Genomic DNA, 27,490 nt, shown 5'->3' with positions numbered 1-27,490 from the left:
TATATATATATATATATATATATTACATTACCGTAAATATAGTACTTCTTTAATTTTATATATATATATATATATATATATATATATATATATATATATAAATAAATATATATAATTTTTTATATATATAATTAAAAAATAATATATTATATATCATATATATATATATAATATTTTTAGTATTATATAATAAAAAATATAATTTTATATATATGTATATATATGTATCAGCTTTGTGTGTGCTGTCAGATTTTAGGTGCTGCCTATTTTCCAATGCATTAAGAAAAAACATAACTTTGCTTTTGCTAGGGAAGGGTTGTGCCCTATTTGTACTCTATCGAACTTGCGGTTACACCCAGTCTGAGCCTTGTGTACACTTCAGGCTCTTCACTCCAGGCGAGTAGGTAATTTCCTCTCCTTGGCATTGATCTATTTGCAGTATCCTGTGTCCGTACACCTCCGACTTTTTTTTTTTTTTTCGCTCCAACATGGAGTCAGGCGTTGGACGACTGGTGTTTCGCTTGTTTCTACTTTCTGAGTGTATTGTGGTTCAATGACCATTTAGCGTCTCGTATCCATTTCCTGCCCGGCTGTCATCTTCAGTGTCTGCTCTCGATTGTCGGTAACACGCTCACGGGCATCTGCTTATTATCAGGATTACCATTTGTAGGCTCTGATTTACTACACTCCCATTTAACAGTATGGTTTTATTTTATTTTCAGGGTGTGGATTCGGGATTCGTACCAAGCATTCAGGACTTTGATAAGAAGCTTGCCGAGTCAGATGCTTATCTTCAGATCCTAATAGATCAGATAAAGGTGAGGTGACCTGTTACACCACAATTTCCTTCTCTTATTTCTTTCTGCTGCGTGCCCATGTTGTGATGTTGCATTGCTGTTTTATACTTTAGGCCAGCATTTCCCAACCACTGTACCTCCAGCTGTTGCAAAACTACAAATCCCAGCATGTCGGGCGTTGTAGTTTTGCAACAGTTTGAGGCACAATGTTTAGGAAACGCTGCTTTTAAGCTACTGTATGTCCAAACCTGCATCAAAGGTTCCATCATGAGTTATCATATATTCTATAAAGGGCTGAATAAAATAGGAAAGCCGGTCTCCATTTTTTCCCCCCCACGATCTCTGTTAACGTGTAAAACCATCATTTTCAAATATACAAACGTGTCATTGTGGCATGTTAGAAGTTTTGATCGTGTGGTGGGGGTGTCTGGATGGTAAGACTGGGCTTATTTGTTTCTTCTCTGCCATACTTAGCTCCTCAGAGCAGTGGTTAACAACCAGGGTGCCTCCAGCTGTTGCAAAACTACAACTCCTAGCATGCCCGGACAGCCTTCGGCTGGCATTTTCATAGCACTAGTACAATAGAATAGTCTTCCTTCTTCCATTAAACCAGTATTAACCAACCAGGGTGCCTCCAGCTGTTGCAAAACTACAACTCCCAGCATGCCCGGACAGCCTTCGGCTGGCATTTTCATAGCACTAGTAGAATAGAATAGTCTTCCATCTTCCATTATACCAGTATTAACCAACCAGGGTGCCTCCAGCTGTTGCAAAACTACAACTCTCAGCATGCCCGGACAGCCTTCGGCTGTCCGGGCATGCTGGGAGTTGTAGTTTTGCAACAGCTGGAGGCACTCTGGTTGGAAAACATTGCCTCAGAGAGTGGAGCATGCAGTGTATGGATTTATAGTAAGTCTGTGAGATTTTAAGGAAGGCATAATGGATCTTAAAGGGTTATTCTGTTATCAAAAAATTGCGTTTTAAAAAATACTGTAATTCCAAGATATATAACTTACTAATACAGTGTTCCCTCAAGGTACAATATTAATTGGTTCCAGGACGACCATTGTATGTTGAAACCATTGTATGTTGAGACCAGAACTCTATGGAAACCTGGTAATTGGTTCTGAAGCCCCAAAATGTCATCAAAAGTAGGAAAAAGTGAGGAGTAAAGAAATAAGTAGATAACTAATATAGATAAAGCAAATCCTTATATATAAAAGTAAGAAAGATCTGCTGGGAGCTGTAATCACTGTCTATGTAGAGGACAGGAGCTTCTTCAGGGTCCTGTACAGTATACAGTGTCCTAAAAAAGTAACATGGAGTCGCCCCCACCTGGTGTCCAAAGGAGCAGCTAACCCTGGTACAGGTAAAGTATACAGAACATGTAATACCTCCCTGTACTGTAGGGGGCGCTACCAGACACCAGTCAGTGCATACAACAGTAATACAGGTGTTTTACCAGTGAATGTCCATTCTGATTGGTCAGATCTTCCAGCCATTGACACGTTTCACAGATCTGGACTGTCTGTACATTGTATGTTGAGTCTGGTTTCAAGTTACAATGGTCCAGAAAAGACCATTGTATGTGGAGAATATTGTATGTTGAGGCCATTGTAAGTTGAGGGATCACTGTATAGTGTTATCATAAATTTGTACTGGCTTCAGCATGTTTTTGTGAGTCGTACCTGACAGGAGGTTGTGTAGTCCTCTCATTTTCAGTAAGGGTGTTGTCTCAGCAGCTCCATGCATCATCCTCTGCTGTCTCAGGAGACTTATCTGAGCTCAAGCCCCGTTCCCTGGGTAATGTTATCACTTCTGATCAAACCCAACAGCCTATATTACCAGTCATATATACATATACATCTTTATTTGAGGGTTCTGCAACCTTAGTGATTGTGTGAAATTCTGCTGTGAAATGAGATGTTCACCTTGTCACTCCGTTCACGTGATTTTTCTGACCCGATCATGTTTTTGGCTTGGACTGAAAAACGCAGCAGACTCTATTGATCAGTCGCACCATAAAAGTCTAATACAGTTGAAAAATTACCTGAGCCACTAGAGTCACTAGTTATCCCCATTTGGGTCATTGGATTGAATGGTCTCTGTGCCGATCCAAGCACAGATACATTGGGAGCAGATTTTGTGCTTCTCACGACTGATCCGTGCCACAGAGGCACCAACTGTCACGTGCTCATAATCCGCTGCAGGTTTTCCGTAGTGTAAATTCCGCTAGCGTATTTGCTGCATATCAAGCAAGTTATGTAAGTGTGTATGTACCGTTCGGCCTAGGCACAGATGTAGCAGCCGGCAACATGATTTTGGCATTTTGCTACTCTGGCCGATAGCTAGGACTGTTTGTACAGGAGCAGGGACTGCCAGTACTGAGTGGCAATGTGTCAGCACCCAGTCCGGTGGTGGTAAAGTAAGGGGTGATGCATACAGTGTAGGAGTCGCAGCACACTGCAGTACCGTGATGTAACACTGTCCATGATAGCGAATGCTTCATCTGTAAAAAAGAAAGGACTCATCAGAAAGATCTCTGAATCATCCATTATTTGTACATAGTTGTCAACTAGTAAGGAATGAATATGGCACTCTCCTTAAATGATGCGCAAGTAGGAATCCCAATCCTCACAATAGATATAATGCGAACTTGGCACTCATATGTTGGTGAATCAGAAGATATTTATTGTGGCAGTCCATTAAATAACATAAATTGACGCTTCGGTCCTATCTGGACCTTCATCAGAATTGTACAGGACTGGTGCGGAGGAGAGATGTGAAAAGAAAACGGGTAAGTGCTGTGCCAGTGGAGCGGTGTGTGTAGTGACCGAAGACACTTCAGTCACTGCACACACCGCTCCACTGGCACGGCACTTACCCGTTTTTTTTTCACGTCTCACTTCAGTCACTACACACACCGCTCCACTGGCACGGCACTTACCCGTTTTCTTTTCACGTCTCACTTCAGTCACTACACACACCGCTCCACTGGCACAGCACGTACCCGTTTCCTTTTCACGTCTCGCTTCAGTCACTACACACACCGCTCCACTGGCACGGCACTTACCCGTTTCCTTTTCACGTCTCACTTCAGTCACTACACACACCGCTCCACTGGCACAGCACTTACCCGTTTTCTTTTCACATCTCACTTCGGTCACTACACACACCGCTCCACTGGCACGGCACTTACCCGTTTTCTTTTCACGTCTCACTTCGGTCACTACACACACCGCTCCACTGGCACGGCACTTAACCGTTTTCTTTTCACGTCTCACTTCAGTCACTACACACACCGCTCCACTGGCACAGCACTTACCCGTTTTCTTTTCACGTCTCACTTCAGTCACTACACACCGCTCCATTGGCACGGCACTTACCCGTTTTCTTTTCACGTCTCACTTCGGTCACTACACACCGCTCCACTGGCACAGCACTTACCCGTTTTCTTTTCACGTCTCACTTCGGTCACTACACACACCGCTCCACTGGCACAGCACTTACCCGTTTTCTTTTCACGTCTCACTTCGGTCACTACACACACCGCTCCACTGGCACGGCACTTACCCGTTTTCTTTTCACGTCTCACTTCGGTCACTACACACACCGCTCCACTGGCACGGCACTTACCCGTTTTCTTTTCACGTCTCACTTCGGTCACTACACACACCGCTCCACTGGCACGGCACTTACCCGTTTTCTTTTCACGTCTCACTTCGGTCACTACACACACCGCTCCACTGGCACGGCACTTACCCGTTTCCTTTTCACGTCTCACTTCAGTCACTACACACACCGCTCCACTGGCACGGCACTTACCCGTTTTCTTTTCACATCTCACTTCGGTCACTACACACACCGCTCCACTGGCACAGCACTTACCCGTTTTCTTTTCACATCTCACTTCGGTCACTACACACACCGCTCCACTGGCACAGCACTTACCCGTTTTCTTTTCACATCTCACTTCGGTCACTACACACACCGCTCCACTGGCACAGCACTTACCCGTTTTCTTTTCACATCTCACTTCGGTCACTACACACACCGCTCCACTGGCACGGCACTTACCCGTTTTCTTTTCACGTCTCACTTCGGTCACTACACACACTGCTCCACTGGCACGGCACTTACCCGTTTTCTTTTCACGTCTCACTTCGGTCACTACACACACCGCTCCACTGGCACGGCACTTGCCCGTTTTCTTTTCACATCTCTCCTCCGCACCAGTCCTGTACAATTCTGATGAAGGTCCAGATAGGACCGAAGCATCAATTTATGTTATTTAATGGACTGCCACAATAAATATCTTCTGATTCACCAACATATGAGTGCCAAGTTTGCTTTATATCTATAGTTGTCAACTTACGGAACAAAAAATGAGCCCTCATACCGCCGCTTATATGGTAAAATGAAAAAGTTTTAGGTCATCAAAATAGAGGGATTTTGAACGCACTAATTTAGTTAAAAAGTTTGAGATTTTTTTAATGCAGTACAATAATAGAAAAGTATGTAATAATGGGTATAATTTTAATCGTATTGACCCACAGAATAAAGAAAACATGTCATTTTTTACCGTAAATTGTACAGCCTGAATACAAAACCTTCCAAAATTTGCTAAATTGCGGTTTTCTTTTCAATTTCCCCACATAAATAGTATATATTTTTTATTTCACAATAGTGAATATTATAGTAAAATAGTGATGTCATTACAAAGGACAACTGGTTGCGCAAAAAACAAGCACTCATACTTGTGTTGATGGAAATATAAAAGAGTTATGATTTTTAGAAGGTGAGGAGGAAAAAAACAAAAATGCAAAAATAAAATTGGCATGGTCCTTAAAGGGGTACTCCACTGGAAAACAACATTTTTTTTAAATCAACCGGTGCCAGAAAGTTAAACATATTTGTAAATTACTTCTATAAAAAAAAAAAATCTTAATCCTTATTGTACTTCTGTTCTCCACAGGAAGTTCTTATCTTTTTGAATTTCCTTTCTGTCTGACCACAGTGCTCTCTGCTGACACCTCTGTCCATGTCAGGAACTGTCCAGAGTAGGAGAAAATCCCCATAGCAAACCTATCCTGCTCTGGACAGTTCCTAAAATAGACAGAGGTGTCAGCAGAGAGCACTGTGGCCAGACAGAATGGAAATTCATAAAGAAAATAACTTCCTGTGGAGCATACAGCAGCTGATAAGTACTGGAAGGATTAAGATATATTTTTTAATAGAAGTAATGTACAAATCTGTTTAAGTTTCTGGCACCATTTCATTTGAAAAAAAAAAAAGTTTTCCAGTGGAGTACCCCTTTAAGGCCAAAATGGGCTGTGTCCTTAAAGGGGTAGTCCAGTGGTGAAAAACGTATCCCCTATCCTAAGGATAGGGGATAAGTTTGAGATCGCGGGGGGTCCGACCGCTGGGGCCCCCTGCGATCTCTCCTTAGGATAGGGGATAAGTTGTTCACCACTGGATATCTCCTTTAAGGGGTTAAATACAAACTAAAAAACTTATAGAGCTTATGGTCCATGACTTTGACCACTCTCGCCTGCACCTTTTTTTGTTGCTCATCTGTGTCTCTCCTAAATAAATCTACCCCCCCCCCCCCCCAGCACCCCTTTACACTCACTCCCAATTTCAGGATTCTTCAGATGTGTGGAAAGCTTTAGGGTGTGCAAGGGGTTAATACTGTACAATATGATGTCAATACCTTGGTTATATAACCTTTTTGGTATTACATGACCTCTTTCTGCAGGGAAACAATTTCCAATTGATCTTTGTGGCTTTTTTGATATAGTGCTTGGCGGCTCCTATGCCGGTTGTGCCCTGAGCTGTAATAGAGCGGCACCTGTACGGTCACGTGGATGGCGCCGGATCTGCATCGCTTTCATCCTGATGACAACCCCCTGTATACATCCAGATTATTCACTGGCATTGTTTTATCTCCATTTATAGTGTTATGTTGTGTGTCAGCTTCATAAATGACCGGTGTGTTATGGACCTTGAATTTGGCCGCATGTAACACTTTGTGGCTCTTTCACTGTTTGCCATAATGTTCAGAGCAATGCGTGGATTTAGACCAGTGTTTCCCAACCAGGGTGCCTCCAGCTGTTGCAAAACTACAACTCCCAGCATGCCCGGACAGCCTATGGCTGTCCGGGCATGCTGGGAGTTGTAGTTTTGCAACAGCTGGAGGCACCCTGGTTGGGAAACACTGATATAGTCCATGTGCATAGAACAGTTAGTCGTCCTATAGACTGATTGTTGCCACCGGAGACCAGAAAACTGTGCACATAATTCCAGATTTTCTGACAGTCCTTTACCCTGGCAGTAGTAGGTAAGTTACATACTGAACAATTAGACAGGGAAATCGAAATCGAAAAACAGAGCTAATTTCTGTCAAAAACGATCCCTGTCTGTCTCCAGGTTGGGTGTGGTTCTGCAGCTCAGTTTCATTGAGTTAAAGGGGTACTCCCCTGGAAAAAAAAAAACATTTTTCAATCACCTGGTACCAGAAAGTTAAACAGATTTGTATATTACTTCTATTTAAAAATCTGAATCCTTCTAGTACTTATCAGCTGCTGTATGCTCCACAGGAAGTTATTTTCTTTTTGAATTTCCTTTCTGTCTGAGCACAGTGCTCTCTGCTGACACCTCTGTCCAGTTTAGGAACTGTCTAGAACAGGATAGGTTTGCTATGGGGATTTGCTATTACTCTGGACAGTTCCTAAAATAGTCATATTTACCTCCATGCACACAACATTATATTTTCCTTTAAAGGAGTAGTCCGGCGCGCATTTTTCTCATTTTATCCCGTTCGGGCTGCAAAATAAAAGAAAACACACTTTCTCTTACCTGCCAACGAGCCCCCGGTGCTCCGGTAGAGGTGTTCGGTCCCCGGGCTGTATTCTTCTTACTTCCTGTTAGCCCGGCACGTCACACGGAGCTTCAGCCTATCACCAGCCGCAGCGATGTCCCGCCTCGGCCGGTGATAGGCTGAAGCTCCGTGTGACGTGCCGGGCTAACAGGAAGTAAGAAGAATACAGCCCGGGGACCGAACGCCTGTACCGGAGCACCGGAGCACCGGGGGCTCGTTGGCAGGTAAGAGAAAGTTTGTTTCCTTTTATTTTGCGGCCCGGACGGGATAAAATGGGAAAAGTGCGCGCCGGAGTACTCCTTTAAATTGTGCAGCCCTATGTTTAGCTAGGGCATCACAGTGACCTTGTGTAACCCGGGAATATTAAACTTGTAGCATTACACGCTCTGCAGTAACTATAATGTTTTCCTATGAAGTAATGCTTGACTTAAAACTTTTGTCAAACAACTACAAGCTATCTTCAAACAACTGATATATTAGGGAAAAATTAAAGGGGTACTCTGGTGGAAAACCTTTTATTTATTTAAATTTTTTTATTAAATAAACTGATGCCAGAAAGCAAAACAGATTTGTAAATGACTTATATTAAAAAAATCTTTACCCGTCCAGTACTTTTTAGCAGCTGTATGTTACAGAGGAAAGTCTTTTCTATTTGAATTTCTTTTTTGTCTTGTCCACAGTGCTCTCTGCTGACACCTCTGTCTGTTTTTTAGGAACTGTCCAGAGCAGCATAGGTTTGCTATGGGGATATTCTCCTGTTCTGGACAGTTCCTGACACGGACATCAGGTGTCAGCAGAGAGCACTGTGGACAAGACAAAAAAGAAATTCAAAAAGAAAAGAATTTCCTCTGTAGCATACAGCTGCTAAAAAGTACTGGAAGGATAAAGATTTTTTTTTTTTATAGAAGTAATTTGCAAATCTGTTAACTTTCTGGCACCAGTTGATTTAAAAAAAAATAAAAATAAAAAAGATTTCCACCGGAGTACCCCTTTTAAAGAGTATCTGTCATTTGGAAGAAATTTTGACCTAGCGACATGTCAAACGTTTTGCTTTGGTTCAGTGCTCCGCCAATCAGGAGAACCTGCCGCGCGCTCCTCTCCTTGCTCTGTGTCGCTAGGACGTGTCAAAAGTGTTCCCAATTGACAGTGCCCCATTTAAAGGGGTACTCCCGTGGAAAACTTTTTTTTTTTTTTTTTAAGTCAACTGGTTCCAGAAAGCTAAACAGATTTGTAAATTACTTCTATAAAAAAAAATCTTAATCCTTCCAGTACTTATTAGGGGCTGTATACTACAGAGGAAATGCTTTCCTTTTTAGATTTCTCTGATGTCATGACCACAGTGCTCTCTGCTGTCCATTTTAGGAATTGTCCAGAACAGGAGAAAATCCCCATAGCAAACATATGCTGCTCAGGACAGTTCCTAAAATGGACAGCAGAGGTCAGCAGAGAGCACTGTGGTCGTGACATCAGAGAAATCTAAAAAGTAAAGCATTTCCTCTAGTATACAGCCCCTTAAAAGTACTGGTAGGATTAAGATTTTTTTTAATAGAAGTCATTTACAAATCTGTTTAACTTTCTGGCACCAGTTGATTTAAAAAAAAAAAAAAAAAAAGGTTTTCTACAGGAGTACCCCTTTAAGTGCTCGCTTGTGGGTCGTGGTAATATTGTGATCGGGGACACCAACAAGTCAAGGTCTCCATCTTGTGTCTTATATGGAGCCTTGAAATGTGGTCTTGTACATACATCCACATAGGCTCCTCTGCATGTAGAACGAATAGAAATTTATTTTTCTATATCAGTGTTTCCCAACCAGGGTGCCTCCAGCTGTTGCAAAACTACAACTCCCAGCATGCCCGGACAGCCAAAGGCTGTCCGGGCATGCTGGGAGTTGTAGTTTTGCAATAGCTAGCAGCACCCTGGTTGGGAATCACTGATCTATAAAACAGCCCCTACTACTTAAAGCATTTACCCCCGAGATCTACGGAGTAATTATACTGTATATATTACTTTTTTTACTTTATATTATGTTGTTTGAGCCTTGTCCGCTATAAGGTATTCTCTGCCTGTGAATGGTGAATTAATAATATTTAAAAGGCCATTTCCTGCTGCAAATCCTCTAGTGCTGTTATTAGAAATCCCTTTTGTTACAGGCAGACGGTCTATAGCGCGGGTAATAGAGCAGCGGGGAGGTGGTATGGCAGCTTATAGCTCTTGAATGTCAATGATCCTTCTCCTGTTGCTCTGCTAAATAATCATTTATCAGCCGCAGCTCTGTGTATTCATAGGGTGACGCCATTTCATTCTCTGTATGTTCTAGACAACAACACGGCGAAAATAGAAACTTCAGCTGGAATGTTAACCCTATGAGGGATAAGCTCCGCTTCCTAGTTATGTGTTCCTTGTATTTATTGCTTGTCTTTTTTTTAAAATCATTTTACCTTTTAATATTACTGCCTTTAGTTTCTTAAGTCAACCAGATGTGTGTGTGTGTGTGTGTATATATATATATATATATATATATATATATATATATATATATATATATAAATATATTATAATATATAAAATATATAGTTATCATTATTATTTATTATTATTATATATTATAATATATAAAATATTTATTATTAAATATATATATATATATATATATATATATATATATATATATATAATCCCAAAATAAAGCAGCACTACTTATCCAGTCCAACCAAAAAATTGGTGCCAGCGTCCCAAAGGACTTGATCAGAGTCCATCCAAGATATAAACCAGATACAGGCGCAGCACTCCAACAAGATAAGTGATTTAATATCTCATGTCAGCATTACAACGTTTCAGCTCCTCCTGGAGCCTTTTTCAAGCTTGAAAAAGGCTCCAGGAGGAGCTGAAACGTTGTAATGCTGACATGAGATATTAAATCACTTATTTTGTTGGAGTGCTGCGCCTGTATCTGGTTTTTATATATATATATATATATATATATATATATATATATATATATATATATAAAATTTTAATTTATTTATTTATTTTTTTATTAATTATTTATTTACTTTATTAACCTGCAGGTATTTGATGACAAAATCCAAAACTGCAAAGATGATGAACAGAGGAAGGTAAGTCGTGATTTTATTATTATTTTTTTCCCCCCTGAATCGTGCATGTACTTGAATAAAAATAAAGGGTTATTCCCTAATAATAGAGGTTCACTCCACATGCAGCTATTCGCCCCCCCCCCCCCCCCAATCACCCTACTGTACTGTTTTCCAACAGGGTGTCTTCAGCTGTTGCAAAACTGCAACACCCAGCAAGCTCGGACAGCCTTCGGCTGTCCGGGCTTGCTGGGAGTTGCAGTTTTGCAACAGCTGGAGGCACCCTGGTTAGGAAACATTGCCCTACTCACAAGAATGTTCTGCTCAGTCGGGAGCGTCTGTGTTCAAAATGGAGAAAGGGGTTATGCCAATGTCACATTCCTTTAGCGGAGGCTTATCTCCCTGAGAACAGAAGAATTGTGTAGTTGAAGTTTAACATATCTGACCCTTTTCACCCCTCATCGGTCATGGTCTGAAGGCCCTCATACACATTAGCACAGTGGTCTCCAAACTGTGAAACTACAACTCCTGGGCATACTGCGTAAGAGAGTAATCTAGGTCAGGAACCTTCGGCACTGCAGATGTTTTGGACTACATCTCCCATAATGCTTTGTTAGCGTTTTGACTGTAAGACCATCATGGGAGATGTAGTTCAAAACATCTGCAGTGCCGAAGGTTGCCTATTCCTGGTCTAGGTCATCCAACTCCTCTCCAGTGTGTATGGAGGAGGCCCTAAAGGGGTTTGGACATATATTAAGGTCTATTTGTAGGGTAGGTGGTGAGTGTCTGATCGGTGGAGATCAGGCCGCTAAGACCCCCACTGTTAAGATTGTCCCTCACCTCTCCTCTGTTCCTGGGCAGAAACTTCTTAATCATTTGCCGTGTTATCAAGAGTGGTGCAGAACCTGCCACATGATGAAATGGCGTAATTTCATTGTGGGCAGGTCTGAGACCACTACGGATAACAGAGCGAAGGAGAAGGTCTTGTACCACTAACAGAGCAGAGGATACAGAGGCCTCAGCGTGGGAGCAAAGGGATGAGGGAGGGATTTTTATTATTTTCTTTTGGAGCAAACTTATTGGGGAAACTACTTAAAAGGGGCATCCACTTAATAGGAGGTTCCTTGCCTACCTAGCTACTGGGGGTTTCTATCTTAAAGGGGAGGGTTCCCTACCTACTGTGGGCTTCAACCTAATAGGGGATTCCCTACCTACCTTTCTTCTGTGGGCTTCTGCCTAATAGGGGGTATTCCCTTCCTAACTACTGGGGAAGGGTGGATTCCCTACCTAACTACTAGGGGCTTTTACCTAAAAGGGGGGGGGGAATCCATACCTACCTATCTTCTGAAGGCTTTTACCTAATAGGGAGTGTTCCCTTCCTATCTGGTTGGGGTCTTCTACTTAATTAGGGGGTGGTCATTACCTTACTACTTTGGACTTCTACCTAATATGGGGGATTCCCTACCTAAATGCTGTTGTTTTTTATTTTAATTTTTTTACCTAATTGTTGAGGATTCCCTACCTAACTACTGGGGGCTTCTACCCAATAGAGGGTAGATACCTAATTGCTGGGGATTTCTACCTGATGGGGTGGGGGAGATTCCCTAGCTAACTACTGGGGCTTCTACCTAATAGGGGGGGGATTCCTTACCTACCTACTGGGGGATTCCCAACCTTCCTACCTACTCAGGGCTTCTACCTAACCTAATTGGAGGGGGGGGGGTCCTACCTAACTATTGGGGTCTTCTACCTAATAGGGGTTATTTTATTCTATACCTACTGGGAGCTTCTACCTAATAGATACATTCCCTACCTAACTACTAAAGCTTCTACCTAATAGGGGTTATTCCCTACATAACTATTGGGGTCTTCTACCTAATAGGGGGGATTCCCTACCCAACAACTGGGGCCATATCTTAAAGGAGAAGTCTTGTGCAGAACTTGTATTTGACTTCCGTCTAAGACTTTACAAAGTCTAGAGCCGCCTCTTCTGTCATTTCTTGGGAGAATTGAAGGACTCCGGTCTTGTGAATCAGTTCATCCCCCTCCGGAAGCTTCTTTCACTGGTACAGTACTGATGACCTGGCCACTTTAAAACATGTTTTTTTCCCCTGTAGCTTCTCCCAGCTGGGAAGGGGGGGGGGAAGCAATAACCTCCTCATAAATTCACTGGAGTATTTATATTGCTGTGGTGTTATGTATATCGCTGTAAGGAGGAGTCACCCGCAGCCCCGGGGGATTTACTGGTAAATGATCTGCAGCTGTTCTTTGCATGCAGGATCTTCCTGGGGGACGAGTTATGTATCAATTAGCCCTGATCCTTGCATCAGGAGACACTCGCAGCTTCGCACCGCCATCATTTATTTATATTCAATAACATATGTTTTATTCTGACATTCCCGTATTAGAGCTATGCAGAGAGTGGGTTCTATCTGCTTACGTTTTTAAGATAAATCGTCTCTTCTTCTAGACCTTGGACATCATCCTTGTGTTTGTTTGTCAGCAATCTCACTGTATACATTTTATTTTATTTTTTTGCCTCCACAGAAAATTGAGAATCTCAAGGATACCACATGTGTAAGTCATTCTTGTCATCTTCTTCACTTTAACCCTTTGGGTCTTTGCAGGGCATTTGAGCAGTGACCGACTATTAAAGGGGTACTCCAGTGGAGTCAGAAAGTTAAACAGATTTGTAAATGACTTCTATTATAAAATCTTAATCCTTCCAGTACTTATCAGCTGCTGTATAATACAGAGACAGTTCTTTTCTTTTTGAATTTCCTTTCTGTCTGACCACAGTGCTCTCTGTTGACACCTCTGTCCATGTCAGGAACTGTCTAGAGCAGGAGAGGTTTGCTATGGGGAATAGCTTGCACTCTGGACAGTTCCCGACATGGACAGAGGTGTCAGCAGAGAGCACTGTGGTCAGAGAAATATAAAAAGAAATGAACTTCCTCTGTATTATACAGCAGCTGGAAGTACTGGAAGGATTATTGAGTACCTGTGACTAAATAAACTTTTCTAAATTGACTCAGGCTGTGTTCCCTAACTACTCCTAACACCCCCCTGCCCTTAAAAAAAAAAAAAAATGTTTAAGAGCTTTTAAAAGCTATTTATATTACCTCTTTTCTTGCCCACACAGTGTGAACTGCTGGCAGGAGGAAGTGGGCGTACCCCAGCAGGCTCTACGTCACTGAAGCCTGCTGGGGGGACTGCTTCTGTCCTCACTTCTCCGCAGAGCCCTGCTTGTCCTCAGTGTACAGAGCCCTGCTTGTCCTCAGTACACAGATCCCTACTTTTCATCAGTGTACAGATCCCCACTTGTCCTCAGTGTACAGATCCCCACTTGTCCTCAGTGTACAGAGCCCTGCTTGTCCTCAGTGTACAGATCCCCACTTGTCCTCAGTGTACAGATCCCTGCTTGTCCTCAGTGTACAGATCCCTGCTTGTCCTCAGTGTACAGATCCCCGCTTGTCCTCAGTGTACAGATCCCCGCTTGTCCTCAGTGTACAGAGCCCTGCTTGTCCCTCAGTGTACAGAGCCCTGCTTGTCCCTCAGTGTACAGAGCCCTGCTTGTCCTCAGTGTACAGAGCCCTGCTTGTCCTCAGTGTACAGAGCCCTGCTTGTCCTCAGTGTACAGAGCCCTGCTTGTCCTCAGTGTACAGAGCCCTGCTTGTCCTCAGTGTACAGAGCCCTGCTTGTCCTCAGTGTACAGAGCCCTGCTTGTCCTCAGTGTACAGAGCCCTGCTTGTCCTCAGTGTACGGAGCCCTGCTTGTCCTCAGTGTACGGAGCCCTGCTTGTCCTCAGTGTACGGAGCCCTGCTTGTCCTCAGTGTACGGAGCCCTGCTTGTCCTCAGTGTACGGAGCCCTGCTTGTCCTCAGTGTACGGAGCCCTGCTTGTCCTCAGTGTACGGAGCCCTGCTTGTCCTCAGTGTACGGAGCCCTGCTTGTCCTCAGTGTACGGAGCCCTGCTTGTCCTCAGTGTACGGAGCCCTGCTTGTCCTCAGTGTACGGAGCCCTGCTTGTCCTCAGTGTACGGAGCCCTGCTTGTCCTCAGTGTACGGAGCCCTGCTTGTCCTCAGTGTATGGAGCCCTGCTTGTCCTCAGTGTACGGAGCCCTGCTTGTCCTCAGTGTACGGAGCCCTGCTTGTCCTCAGTGTACGGAGCCCTGCTTGTCCTCAGTGTACGGAGCCCTGCTTGTCCTCAGTGTACGGAGCCCCGCTTGTCCTCAGTGTACGGAGCCCCGCTTGTCCTCAGTGTACGGAGCCCCGCTTGTCCTCAGTGTACGGAGCCCCGCTTGTCCTCAGTGTACGGAGCCCTGCTTGTCCTCAGTGTACGGAGCCCTGCTTGTCCTCAGTTTACGGAGCCCTGCTTGTCCTCAGTGTCCGGGAGCCCTGCTTGTCCTCAGTTTACGGAGCCCTCCTTTTCCTCAGTGTACAGGGCCCTGTGGGGTATGCGTGTGAGCACAGTTCTCCCACCTGTCTGATTGACAGGCGGGGAGCAGCGCTGAGCTTGTCACATGCTCAACCAGCGTTGAGATTTCTGACTCACTGCCAGGCCGGCGTGAGTACGAAATCAATGAAAAAGCTTGCAACCAGGGACTCCTAGGGAGACCACTAGTGGGCACATTTTCAAAATCCAAATACACATGAAAGGAAACATTATTTTTTTTTTTTTTTAATCCAATTACAAAGTTGTTCTATATACAATCAGCTTTAACATATCCCAAAAATTCTTTATGAAAAGTACTCTTTAAGATCTTTTAATAGAGGTTATTTAAAAATCTGTTTAACTTTCTAGCACCAGTTGATTTAAAAAAAAAAAAAAAAAAAAGTTTTCCACCGAAGTTACCCCCTTTAAATATGCAGACATGTCAGAAGTTTTCATTGGCCGATCAAAGCTTCACAAGAGCCTGGGAGATCTATGCATTTTGCGCAGTCATGTGACCAGGACGGACTCCTAATGTAAGTCTATGGGGCTGTCCAGGTGTCATAGACACAGAGCAGGGAGACAAGCGCACGACTGTACAATCCTCTTTTAAGTAATCGGCGTGTTCTCAGGGTTAGTCTCGGACATCTTGATAAGATTCTGTTTATTGCTTGTAAAGTGGAGAACAACAAAACACTGGTTGTCTGCCCACTCCAGAAGTGATTTATTGTGTATTGCGATACATTTCCACTTCCTAGCTGCAACACACTGAGATGTGTGTTAGCCAATGGGTGCAAGATAACTGACAACTGAGCGCAATTGTAGTGCTTAGCCGCTGTGCTGCGCCTCTAATGGGAATGTCGCTTTGTTTTTCTAGAGCATGGTAGAATCCATCAAACACTGCATCGTGTTGCTGCAGATTGCAAAGGTAAGTTGTTAGGTGCCTTTTATATTTTTTATGTGTATTTTCACGGAATTGTCAATTGTTGCCAAACCTGTAACACCTATAGAATGCGTGTGTTTTTTTATTTATTTTTTTAATATTTTTAGGGTATGATTCTTTATGGCTTTGATGCACAGTTATCTACTACACATGTGAAATACATCTCAGTTTATCAGTATGAAATTTCCTTAAAGGGGTACTCCGGTGAAAACTTTATTTTTTATTTTTATTTTTTTTAAATCAATTGGTGTTAAAAAGATTTGTAAATTACTTCTATATTGCTATGGGGATTTGCACCTACTATGGACAGTTCCTGGTACGGACAGAGGTGTCAGCAGAGAGCACTGTGGTCAGACAGAAAAGATCAACTCAACTTCCTCCAGAGCATACAGCAGCTAAGTACTGGAAGGGTTACATTATTTTATAGAAGTAATTTACAAATCTTTTCTACCCGAATTCATAATTTACAAATCTGTTTACTTTTCTGGCACCAATTGATTTGAAAACAATTTGTTTTCCACCGGAGTACCCCTTTTAAAGAGGCTGCGACGCTCGAACAAACAGTGACCACTTCATACAGCCGATCTGCAAAAGTGCCGGTAGTCGGACCCCCGTCATTCCAATGTTGTTGGCCTATTTGTAAGGCTAGGCCATCAATATTTTAAAGCTTTTTAATGAGATTAAAAAAAAAAAAATTACAGAAGAAAACAGGTCTTCTAAGTAATCCCGAAAGGGAAGTGACCCAAGATGTAAAAATGTGCACTTCCCCTTTAATGTCCTTGTTAGAGGCCAGATTTCCACTTTAAGCATCACATGTCGGGGACGGATTGCTGCCTTCCACCTTCTAATTAAGACGGTGTTATTTATCTTCCTGTTGGTTCCACAATGTGGAAAAATCGGCTCCATGCTGAGGCTGGAAAAGTGCACGCTGCTTAATCCCCCTGTGATATTTGCTCATAACATTTATTCATCACAGCAGGGATCTTGGCCTTGCACTTTTGTTAATGAAAGTTTGGTCCTTGAGCCTCGTAAAGCAATGTTTCCCAACCAGGGTGCCTCCAGCTGTTGCAAAACTACAGCTCCCAGCATGCCCGGACAGCCTTCGGCTGTCCGGGCATGCTGGGAGTTGTAGTTTTGCAATAGCCAGAGCCACCCTGGTTGGGAAACACTGTCAAAGTATAAGCAATTTCCATCTCTATCTGGATCATCTCCAGTCTAGGTTATCCTGCATGTATGTGACTTGCCCCGTCCTGTTATATCCCTCGCCTCTTGGTCAGTGTTACTGCTTTGTAAGAAATATGTGGGTTATTGGGACATGTCACACAATCAAGGTATTATCCATAATAAGAGAAATAATAGTCCAGAAACAGCACCACACTTGTCCTCAGGCTGTATGTGGTATTGCAGCTCTGTTCTATTAAAGTCAATGGAGCCAAATTGTAATATAACCCAGAACCTGAGGACCGGGGTGGCGCTGTTTTTGGAAGAAAGCAACTATTCTTTTTCTAATCCTGAATAACCCCTTTAAGGCTAAGTTTCCACTTTTCTTCAAAAACAGCCACCAAAACGCCTAATTGATGCACAGCAGTTATTTATGTTTATTCATTACTATAATTTTTTTTATAGGTAATGTGCAGTGTGAGCTACAAGTCAGTAGGGAATCATATAATTTTTTTTTTTTTTTTTACTCATCTTTGAGTCATTTTTGGGTTCAGTGGCAGTTTTCCAAAATTGCGTTTGCTCCGATGAAATCTTGCCATTTCTCTCTCATAGAAGTCTATGGAAGAAAAATAAATACGCCTTCAAAAACACCATGTGGGTTTAGAATTGGCGTCTCTTAATGGAGTAGTCCAGTATTGAAAAACGTATCCCCTATTCTAAGGATAGGGGATAATTTTCAGATCACGAGGGGTCTGACCGCTGGGACCCCTCCGTGATTTCCCGTACGGGGCTCCGGCTCTCCGGCCAGATAGCGGGTGTCGACCATTGCACGAAGCGACGGCAGACACGCCCCCTCAATACATCGCTATGGCAGAGCTGGAGATTGCCAAAGGCAGCGCTCCAGCTCTGCCATATAGTTGTATTAAGGGGGGGTGTCAGCTGCGGGAGATCCCAAAAAAACACTAATTTTGGAAAAACAACTTATGTTAGTGCAGTTTTTTTGTGACAAGATGTTTTTTGTTGGTGAAAGGAACACCCAAAAAAAAGTGGAAACTTATCCTCATAATGAAAGTTTTTATGTTATAATTACAATGTGCTTTATTTAACATTTTTTTCTAGTAACTCTTTATTATGTATGCTACTTGGTAACCAACAATTACCGAAACATTAAGAAGGGGCGCAGTGCCATCATTTCCGTGGATAATATGCATTCAGCTATTTCCTGTTTTAAATTCCGGGTAGTTCTACCGACCTCAGACAGGTTCTACTGACATATAAGGTGCCGTTCAAAATATTCAGCCTGAGGATCAGCGGAACGGTTTCATTTTGGAAAACTGCATTTTAATGGTTTAGGGCACATTCTCACAAGGTGGATTCTTCTGACAGAACAAGCTACTGTGAAATCCATGTCAGAAACCTGAGGCGTGACCTCCAATTCCTGATGCAGAGATTAAAGGGGTATTCCGGACTAATTTTTTTAATCCCCTATCCAAGGATAGGGGATAAGATGTCTGATTGCGGGGGGCCCGCTGCTGGGACCCCCGCGATCTCCCTGCAGCGCCCCCATTCTATGCAGGGACTGCGTCTCTAGTTTCGGAAAACTCTGGGTTTCCGGGACTGGGGATGTGCCATCACACCATGCCCCCTCCATTCATGTCTATGGCCGTCACGCCCCCTCCCATAGACATGCATGGCGTGACGTCACGTCCCCAGTCCCGGAGGTTTCTGAAACTAGAGACGCAGTCCCCGCAGAGAATGCGGGCGCTGCAGGGAGATCGCGGGGGTCTCAGCAGCGGGCCCCCCCGCAATCAGACATTTTATCCCCTATCCTTTTGATAGGGGATAAAAATGTTTTGCCTGGAATACCCCTTTAAATTTGTATGCCGCAGGTTAACTACGGCTTTGGATATGGACTAGACCCATACAATGGGCTAGCTATCCAATATGGTTTCGATGTGGAAAAACTTCAGTAAGTGACCTGTCACTACTTCACATGAGGATTTTCACATCAGAAAAAATCTTTGGCGTACAGTTTATAGGTCAGATTTTTATTGAAGTGTAATTTAGAAGTTAAACTCCTTCCTGATCTTCAGATTGGGCATGGAGCGATGGGATCCACATTGGGTGGTGCAGTTCCAGAAGCAACCATATGATACCCAGCACATCATCTATATCGATTGGTGGGGGGGGGGTGACTCCGGACACCCCCACCTATGTAGCTAATTCTGTAATTCCCAACCACGTAACCTCCAGCTGTTGCGAAACAACTACTCCCAGCATGCCCGGACAGCCTTTGGCTATCGGGCATGCTGGGAGTTGTCATTTCATAACACCTTTTGGCACCCTGGCTGGGAAACACTGAGCTAGATAAGGAGTCTGGTGCTTTTGAAGGATTACTGCAGCCTCGTCACTTCATACCAGACGCAGCTCTGTACATTCAGTAGCGGTTGTTTCTGCTATTAAATGTTCAGAATCCTGATAGCGAGAGACTTGAGCACTGGCCAATCATTCCGTGGGACACCTAACTCCATTCTCATGATTGGTGGGGTTCCCAGCAGTTGGACGCACAACGCTCAGTTATCTCTCACCTTATGGATAGGGAATAACTTTAGATTGTAGGATAACCCCTTTTAAAGGTGTTTAAATGGCCACTGTCATTAGAAAAAAACTTAATGTTTTAACATTTCTTATCGGCGGGGTCTGATTGTTCAGACCTCCCCCCGATCAGGAGACGCATGAGAAGTTTACGCTCAGTACGTTATGCTCCCAGCTCCATGTCACATGATCGAGACAAACTCGCCATGTAAATCTATGAGAGTGTATCGATCACGTGACACAGGCGAGGGAAGGGGGAAGTTTAGGCAGGGAGAGTAGCGTGCGGCAGTGCGGTCTTCTCCCTGTTTGCTCTCCTGACCAGCAGAAGTCGAAACACAGGCCAAAAGTTTTTCCTAATGGCAGGTACTCTTTAAGCACCTTTAGGCTCTTTGGTGGCAAATGTGCTGCAGGCTTCAGGTGGTGTTGTTTGTGGCCTTATCCGTTGCTGCATGTTCACACTGTTAACGTTTTCTTTTCTTAAGGACCAAACTAATGAGGACAAGCACGCAGATGGACTGATAGTAAGTCTCTCCCTAATGTTTTTACTTCCTTTATCTCTGCAGAACATTCGCCTGGTCTGAGGAAGACCTGGTCTTTTCTTCACCATTCTTCTAGATGCTTCCACTTCCTATTCTTCTTACAGTAATCACTTCTCCCACATTAACACTAACTGTTTCTACAGAAAATTCTGACGACAAAGGGAGATGTTGTATTTGTGGGATGTGGTCAACTATGACTTGGTGATGGGCAAACTAAGTGACCTATTATGGCCCGAACCAAAGACCATACACTGGAAGCGTTTGATGTCACGCAGTACATGTCATCCATCCTTCGTCTTGTAGACATATGGATTGGATTCGGTGGGCCCCAAACCAGCCATACATGACTTACCTATTCAAACAAGAAGAAGAAATGATCCAGCGTGGGTCAGTAGAAATTCAGACTTTATTAGAACTCACAGTAAGGGTACGTTCCCACACGGCGTATTTTGCTGCGTATTTGCTGCGTATTTGGTGCTGCGTATTTACCTACCCATTGACTTCAACAGAGAAAATAAAATACGCAGCAGCAAATACGCAGCAAATACGCCGTGTGGGAATGTACCCTAAAAGCAGTACAAGCAACCAGCAAATCAGACGCGTTTCAGGCGCATGCGCCCTTCGTCACTGACGAAGGGCGCATGCGCCTGAAACGCGTCTGATTTGCTGGTTGCTTGTACTGCTTTTACTGTGAGTTCCAATAAAGTCTGGATTTCTACTGACCCACGCTGGATCATTTCTTCTTCTTGTTTGAGTCTGTGTGCGCCGGGCTGGGTGCGGATCCGTGTCGGGGGCATATCGGTGGGGCGAGCTGGATCTTCGTGAACTACACATGACTTACCTATTGGCTGAACGCTTATACAGCCAACAGTTACCTTCCCAGATATTGCTGTACACATGAATACTCAGGTTAGGCTGAGCATCCATGGACTGTTACCAGCATCTTGTCAGAGCTTAAGTTTCATGAAGACAGAAAATGAAGAAGGTCCTCCCCTCGATAGAATACGGAGGGCTTCCCCATCCACATTAGATCATCAGCTGATACTGCTAAGGTCATAGGTTGTGGATGGTAGTAATGTATTAGGTCAGCCCCAGTATGGGCAGATACCGTGTCACCCATGTGTAGCTGGCCTTGAAGGGATTGTACAGAGGCATTTTATGTTTAAATGAGGCCACGCTTGGCTACAATAATATTTACTCGCCTACCATGATTCCCTGTTGCCATTCCGACAGAGCATAGTTCCCCACTGGTCATCACTTCAACATAATGTAGTGGCTGCTCCGCCACTTTTACCCTTAGCTTCTTTAGCAAGGCAGTGGTCATCTTGGAGGTGTTTGGGGTCAGTATCATGTGGGTTCTGCCCTGAGGCCCAGTCCGTGAAGGGAGGGAGTAATGCTCTGCTTCAATCACTGTACATGTTGGCCTTCATGGTTCCCTCAATGATCTGTAGCCCCCAGTGTCAGCAGGGCTCATGTAGGCCCAGACCATGGCACTCACCACCATGCTTGACTGTAAACAAGACACACTTGTCTTCAAATACATTGCAACCATTTTGGGACTCAACGCTTCCTTTTTTTATCTGGATCAGGATCATGGTTACTTGGTGATGCATGTAGCGATGTAGTCCGAGCCTTAAAGAAGAAATCCAGGGGTAATAAATGTTTCCACTATCCGCGGGACAGGGGTTAAATGCCTGATCACGGGGGGAACCCCAGCGCTCGGATACATTTGTTAATCCTGAATTTCTTCTTTAAAAGGATTATCCAGGAAAAAACTTTTTTTCATATATCAACTGGCTCCAGAAAGTTAAACAGATTTGTAAATTACTTCTATTTGAAAAATATTAATCCTTTCAGTACTTATGAGCTGCTGAAGTTGAGTTGTTCTTTTCTGTCTAAGTGCTCTCTGATGACACGTGTCTTGGGAACCACCCAGTTTAGAAGCAAATAGCAAACCTCTTCTACTCTGCGCAGTTCCCGAGACAAGCAGAGGTGTCAGCAGAGAGCGCTGTTGCCAGACAGAAAACAACAACTCAACTTCAGCAGCTGATAATTATTGAAAGGATTAAGATTTTTTTAATAGAAGTAATTTACAAATCTGTTTAACTTTCTGGAGCCAGTTGAGATAAATAAAAAAGTTTTTTTCCTGGAATACCCCTTTAAAGCTTGGACTGCATCTCTACATGCATCACCAAGTAACCATGATCCAGATGTAAATCTGATACCATTAAGTGTGTAATATCTTCATTTTCTCTGTCTCCGGACTGCCATCCTGTACACCTCTACCATTAACCCCTCCGTGTACTTCACATTTCATCCTGTTACCATTATTACTCATTTCAAGCTGAATTAATGCTGCATGATTTAACTATTAGGCAAGATTCCCTCTAAGCAAATACCAGGACTTGGATCCTATCTATAGGTCTTTAATATATCAGTGCTTTATACTTTTCATTATTTCGAATGTATTGCTGACTTTTCTATTACAGTGGTCCCTCAAGTTACAATGGTCGTCCTGGAACCAATTAATATTGTATGTTGAAACCATTGTATGTTGAGGCCAGAACTCTATGGAAACCTGGTAATTGGTTCTAAAGGCACCAAAATGTCATCCAAAAATAGGAAAAAGTGAGGATTAAAGAAAAATAAGTAGATAACTAATAGAGATAAAGCAAATCCTTACATATAAAAGTAATAAATATCTGCTGGGAGCTGTAAATCACTGTGTATGTCAGTGTTTCCCAAGCAGGGTGCCTTCAGTTGTTGCAAAACTACAACTCCCAGCATGCCCGGACAGCCAAAGGCTGTCCGGGCATGCTGGGAGTTGTAGTTTTGCAACAACTGAAGGCGCCCTGCTTGGGAAACACTGGTCTATGTAGAGGACAGGAGCTTCTTCGGGGTCCTGTACATTACACAGTGTCCTAAAAAAGTAACATGGAGTCGCCCTCACCTGGTGTCCAAAGGAACAGCTAACCCTGGCAAAGGTAAAGAGTACAGAACATGTAATACCTCCCTGTACTGTAGGGGGCGCTACCAGACACCAGTCAGTGCATACACTTCAGTAATACAGGGGTTTTACCAGTGAATGTCCATTCTGCTTGGTCAGTTCTTTCAGCCATTGACACATTTCACAGATCTGGACAGTCTGTAGCATTGTATGTTGAGTCTGGTTTCAGCTCCAGAAAAGACCATTGTATGTTGAAACTATTGTATGTTGAGGCCATTGTAACTTGAGGGATCACTGTATATAGAGGGTTTTTGGGAATGGGGGAAAAAAGTAGAAGCAGCAGCGCCTTTGTCCAAATTGGCCATATTTACTTCAATAGAGTGAAGCTGCAGTGCAAGACACAATCCATGGACAAGAGTTGTGCTGGTGCTAAGAATAAGTAGACCCTCTTTTCTAATCCTGGTCAACTCCTTTAAGAAAATTCAGCCTTGAGTTACTTAAGTGTTGTGTTATGGCTGAAAATATTGGGTTGTTATTTTTCCAAGTATCTGCCTAACGGTAAAATAACTTAAAGGAGTAGTCCAGTGGTGAACACCTAAGGATAGGGGGATAAGTTTGAGATCGCAGGGGGTCCGACCGCTGGGGCCCCCTGCGATCTCCTGTACGGAGCCCCGAAAGCCCGCGGGAAGGGGGCGTGTCGACCTCCGCACAAAGCGGCGGCCGACACGCCCCCTTAATACAACTCCATGGCAGAGCCAAACCGCTGCCTTCGGCAATCTCCGGCTCTGCCATAGAGATGTATTGAGGGGGCGTGTCGGCCGCCACTTTGTGCGGAGGTCGACACCCGCTATCTGGCCGGAGAGCCTGGCCCCCGTACAGAGAGATCGCAGGGGGCCCCAGCGGTCGGACCCCCCGCGATCTCAAACTTATCCCCTATCCTTAGGATAGGGGATAAGTTTTTCACCACTGGACTACCCCAGAATGGTCCTATATTAAAGGGGTACTCCGGTGGATTTTTTTTTTTTTTTTTTTAAATCAACTGATGCCAGAAAGTTAAACAGATTTGTAAATTACTTCTATTTAAAAATCTTTATCCTTCCAGTACTTATCAGCTGCTGAATACTACAGAGGAAGTTCTTTTCTTTTTGAATTTCTTTTCTGCCTGACCACAGTGCTCTCTGCTGACACCTCTGTCCATGTCAGGAACTGTCCAGAGCAGGACAGGTTTGCTATGGGGATTTGCTCCTACTCTGGACAGTTCCTAAAATGGACAGAGGTGTCAGCAGAGAGCACTGAGGACAGACAGAAAGGAAATTAAATATAAGGAAATATTTTTAAATAGAAGTAATTTACAAATCTGTTTTAATGTTCTGGCACCAGTTGATTTAAAAAAAAAAAAAAAATGTTTTTCACCGGAGTACCCCTTTTAAAGAGACCCTGTTGCTTCCTAAACCCCCCCTAAACTACAGTCATCAGGAATCTGTGTCTTTTTTTAACCTATTTACTGATTAGTTTATTCGGTGGTGAGAGAGAGTCAATCAGCATCTCTGGAGAGATATGTTGTATTGAGTTGTTATTTTTCTTCTCGTATCTTCTATAGGGAATTTGTTGTACCGTGGTCGGTAGATCACAATCTGTATTTTTTTGGTTCATAAACAAATTCACTTTCTAGATCACTCTGCACTGGAGTTTCATGGTTCGGATTTCTTCCTTTTCTGGCGCTTTCTCTAAATTGCATATATGCTTCTCTTTTTTTTATAGAGCACCATAAATCCTGTGGATTCGATTTATCAGCCAAGTCTATTGGAGCCTGCAGTGATTCGCACTATGCCAACTCAAACCGTTCCAATGCCAGGTTAGAATTTTTTGGGGATTTTTATTATGGGAGAGGTCTGATGAAGACTAGCTGTGTCAGTGTGCCCGACAACTGCGTATGGACATCCTAGAGCTGTGGTGTCCAAACTGTGGCCCTCCAGATGTTGCAAAACTACAACTCCCAGCATGCCCGGACAGCCGTTGGCTGTCCAGGCATGCTGGGAATTGTAGTTTTTCAACATCTGGAGGGCAACAGTTTGGACACCACTGTCCTAGAGAGTGTACCCCGCTCTGTGAGACATTATTAAGAGCTGCTGTGTATGAGGACTGGAGCTGTCCTTATATTACAGGAAAAAAGCCTAGCCGGCCACGGATTTACCCAGAAATATCAACATTTATAAACGGGTGTATAATTGTGAATCTGGATTAATACTCACAACACATAAGGCGCATTCACTCTGCGAAATTTTGGTGCACCAGTTTCCTATTGTTTTCAGTCAGGTTCTGCTGCACCGTTCCACCATGGAAATTCAAACTCCAGACTTGGCTGACAGAATGAACTTGCAAATTTTTTCGGCAGGATACGCTCCAAAATGTATTGCCATCTATGGAGACGGTCTAAATGGTCCTAGTGCCCAATGAATCACTAGGAGCCTGCAGTAGCTGGAATCTCTGCACAATATACATCCAAGCAGAGATTACGTAGTATAAATGCACCCTTTCTGCCAAGTTCCTCCACACTGTCCCAAAAAAAATAAAAATAAAAAAAGAAACTCTTTCAAGTTTTGTTTCGTCGAGGTCTTAGATAAAGCCAGGAGAAGTGTGCAGCTGTGCGCTTCACTCTCTGGCTCGCCGCTCAATCCAACTCATTGCAGGAGGTGGGCTTTGAAGTCATACAATGGAGCCTGTCTCCTGCAATTGGTTGGATGGAGCAGCTAGGGCATGATGCTTTTCCCCGCTATACCTATATGTGTGGGTCTTTGCCCTGAGACCATGTCCGATCAAAATTTTGACATGTCTGTGTGAATCACTTTAAGGGGGTATTCCGGTGGAAAACAATTTTTTTTCAAATCAACTGGTGCCAAAAAGTTAAACAGATTTGTAAATTACTTCTATTTAAAAATCCTTTCAGTATTTATCAGCTGCTGTATGCTCCACAGGAAGTTCTTTTCTTGTTGAATTTCTGACCACAGTGCTCTCTACTGACACCTCTGTCCATGTCAGGAACTGTCCAGAGCAGGAGGAAATCTCCATAGCAAACCTATTCTGCTCTGGACAGTGGACCTAAAATGGACAGAGGTGTCAGCAGATAGCACTCTGGAGAGACAGAAAAGAAATTCAAAAATAAAAGAACTTCCTTTGGAGCATACAGCAGCTGATAAGTACTGGAAGGATTAAGATTTTTTTTAATAGACGTAATTTACAAATCTGTTTAACTTGATTTGATTTAAAAAATGTCTTTCCCAATGGAGTACCCCTTTAAAGCTGATTGCTGGAAGCTCCTTCTAACTAAGAGAGATTGTGTAAAATAGACCACTCTTTTATTGTATGATGAGATGTATGTAAAGTTAGTAACAAATACAACTGTATATTTTTATGTAAATTTAGTTAAGATATCGACAAAACTTCTCTTACATAATTTTGGTAAAATTACGTGAGAAATAAGTTGTTCAGTTCAGTGACTGGTTTGTATTTATATTCCAGAAACTGTCCAGGTTGGTAAAGGAGAGCCGCGCCCATCCTCATTGGCTGTTGGGTCAGTAGGGGGCACCCTTGCCAGTCACCAGACTCCAACACCCAACAGCACAGGTGAGATGTTAAATACCACTGAAAACATGAGGATGGCTGCAGGTTAAAGGAGTTTTCCAGGAAATGTAAAAGTTTACTATGTGCTTTCCTCTGCATTAAAACAATTAAAGACGCATACTTACCTATATCTCTCCCCCAGCGCAGCAGCTGTCAGATCTTTCAGTCCACTTTTGTTTGTTTTCTTTCCATCTTCTAATGACATCCCATTCCCCTGTCAGCCAATCACAGAGCTGAGCAGGGGAGAGGAAGTCACACAAAGCTGGTAGAACAGGAGTGCAGAATGAACCAGGAGATCTGATTAGCTCCAGTGTCAGGGGAGTGAGGGGAGGTAAGTATACTGCCTTTTATTGTTATAAGGCAGGGGGAGGCACATGGTAACCTTTCGCATTTCCTGGAAAAACCCTTTCAATTATTTAAATAAGTGGAAGATGCTCAGGAACATTATGCAGCTTATGACTAGAGATGAATACTCATGAGGTGTTT

The 27,490-nt window shown here is 43.3% G+C and overlaps 1 protein-coding gene across 8 annotated transcripts in view; it reads left to right on the top strand.

The window, feature by feature from the left end:
• Nucleotides 1–27,490, top strand: part of OSBPL9 (oxysterol binding protein like 9) — a 132,432-nt gene that overhangs the window by 72,675 nt on the left and 32,267 nt on the right. For 4 of the 8 annotated variants that reach the window (XM_056532252.1, XM_056532258.1, XM_056532259.1 and 1 more), the window contains 7 exons: nucleotides 723–818; nucleotides 10,746–10,793; nucleotides 13,317–13,346; nucleotides 16,076–16,126; nucleotides 20,380–20,418; nucleotides 25,145–25,238; nucleotides 26,903–27,007. In XM_056532252.1, coding sequence (XP_056388227.1) covers nucleotides 723–818; nucleotides 10,746–10,793; nucleotides 13,317–13,346; nucleotides 16,076–16,126; nucleotides 20,380–20,418; nucleotides 25,145–25,238; nucleotides 26,903–27,007 — 463 coding nt within the window. The remainder of the gene's footprint in view (nucleotides 1–722; nucleotides 819–10,745; nucleotides 10,794–13,316; nucleotides 13,347–16,075; nucleotides 16,127–20,379; nucleotides 20,419–25,144; nucleotides 25,239–26,902; nucleotides 27,008–27,490) is intronic. The other 4 variants (XM_056532255.1, XM_056532254.1, XM_056532256.1 and 1 more) reach the window with 3 other exon arrangements.

The sequence above is a fragment of the Hyla sarda genome, chromosome 7, assembly GCF_029499605.1.
Source record: "Hyla sarda isolate aHylSar1 chromosome 7, aHylSar1.hap1, whole genome shotgun sequence".
In the NCBI taxonomy this organism is placed as follows: Eukaryota; Metazoa; Chordata; class Amphibia; order Anura; family Hylidae; genus Hyla; species Hyla sarda.
The sequence above is the reverse complement of the archived record's forward strand: the minus strand, read 5'-3'. Positions and strand labels throughout refer to the sequence as shown.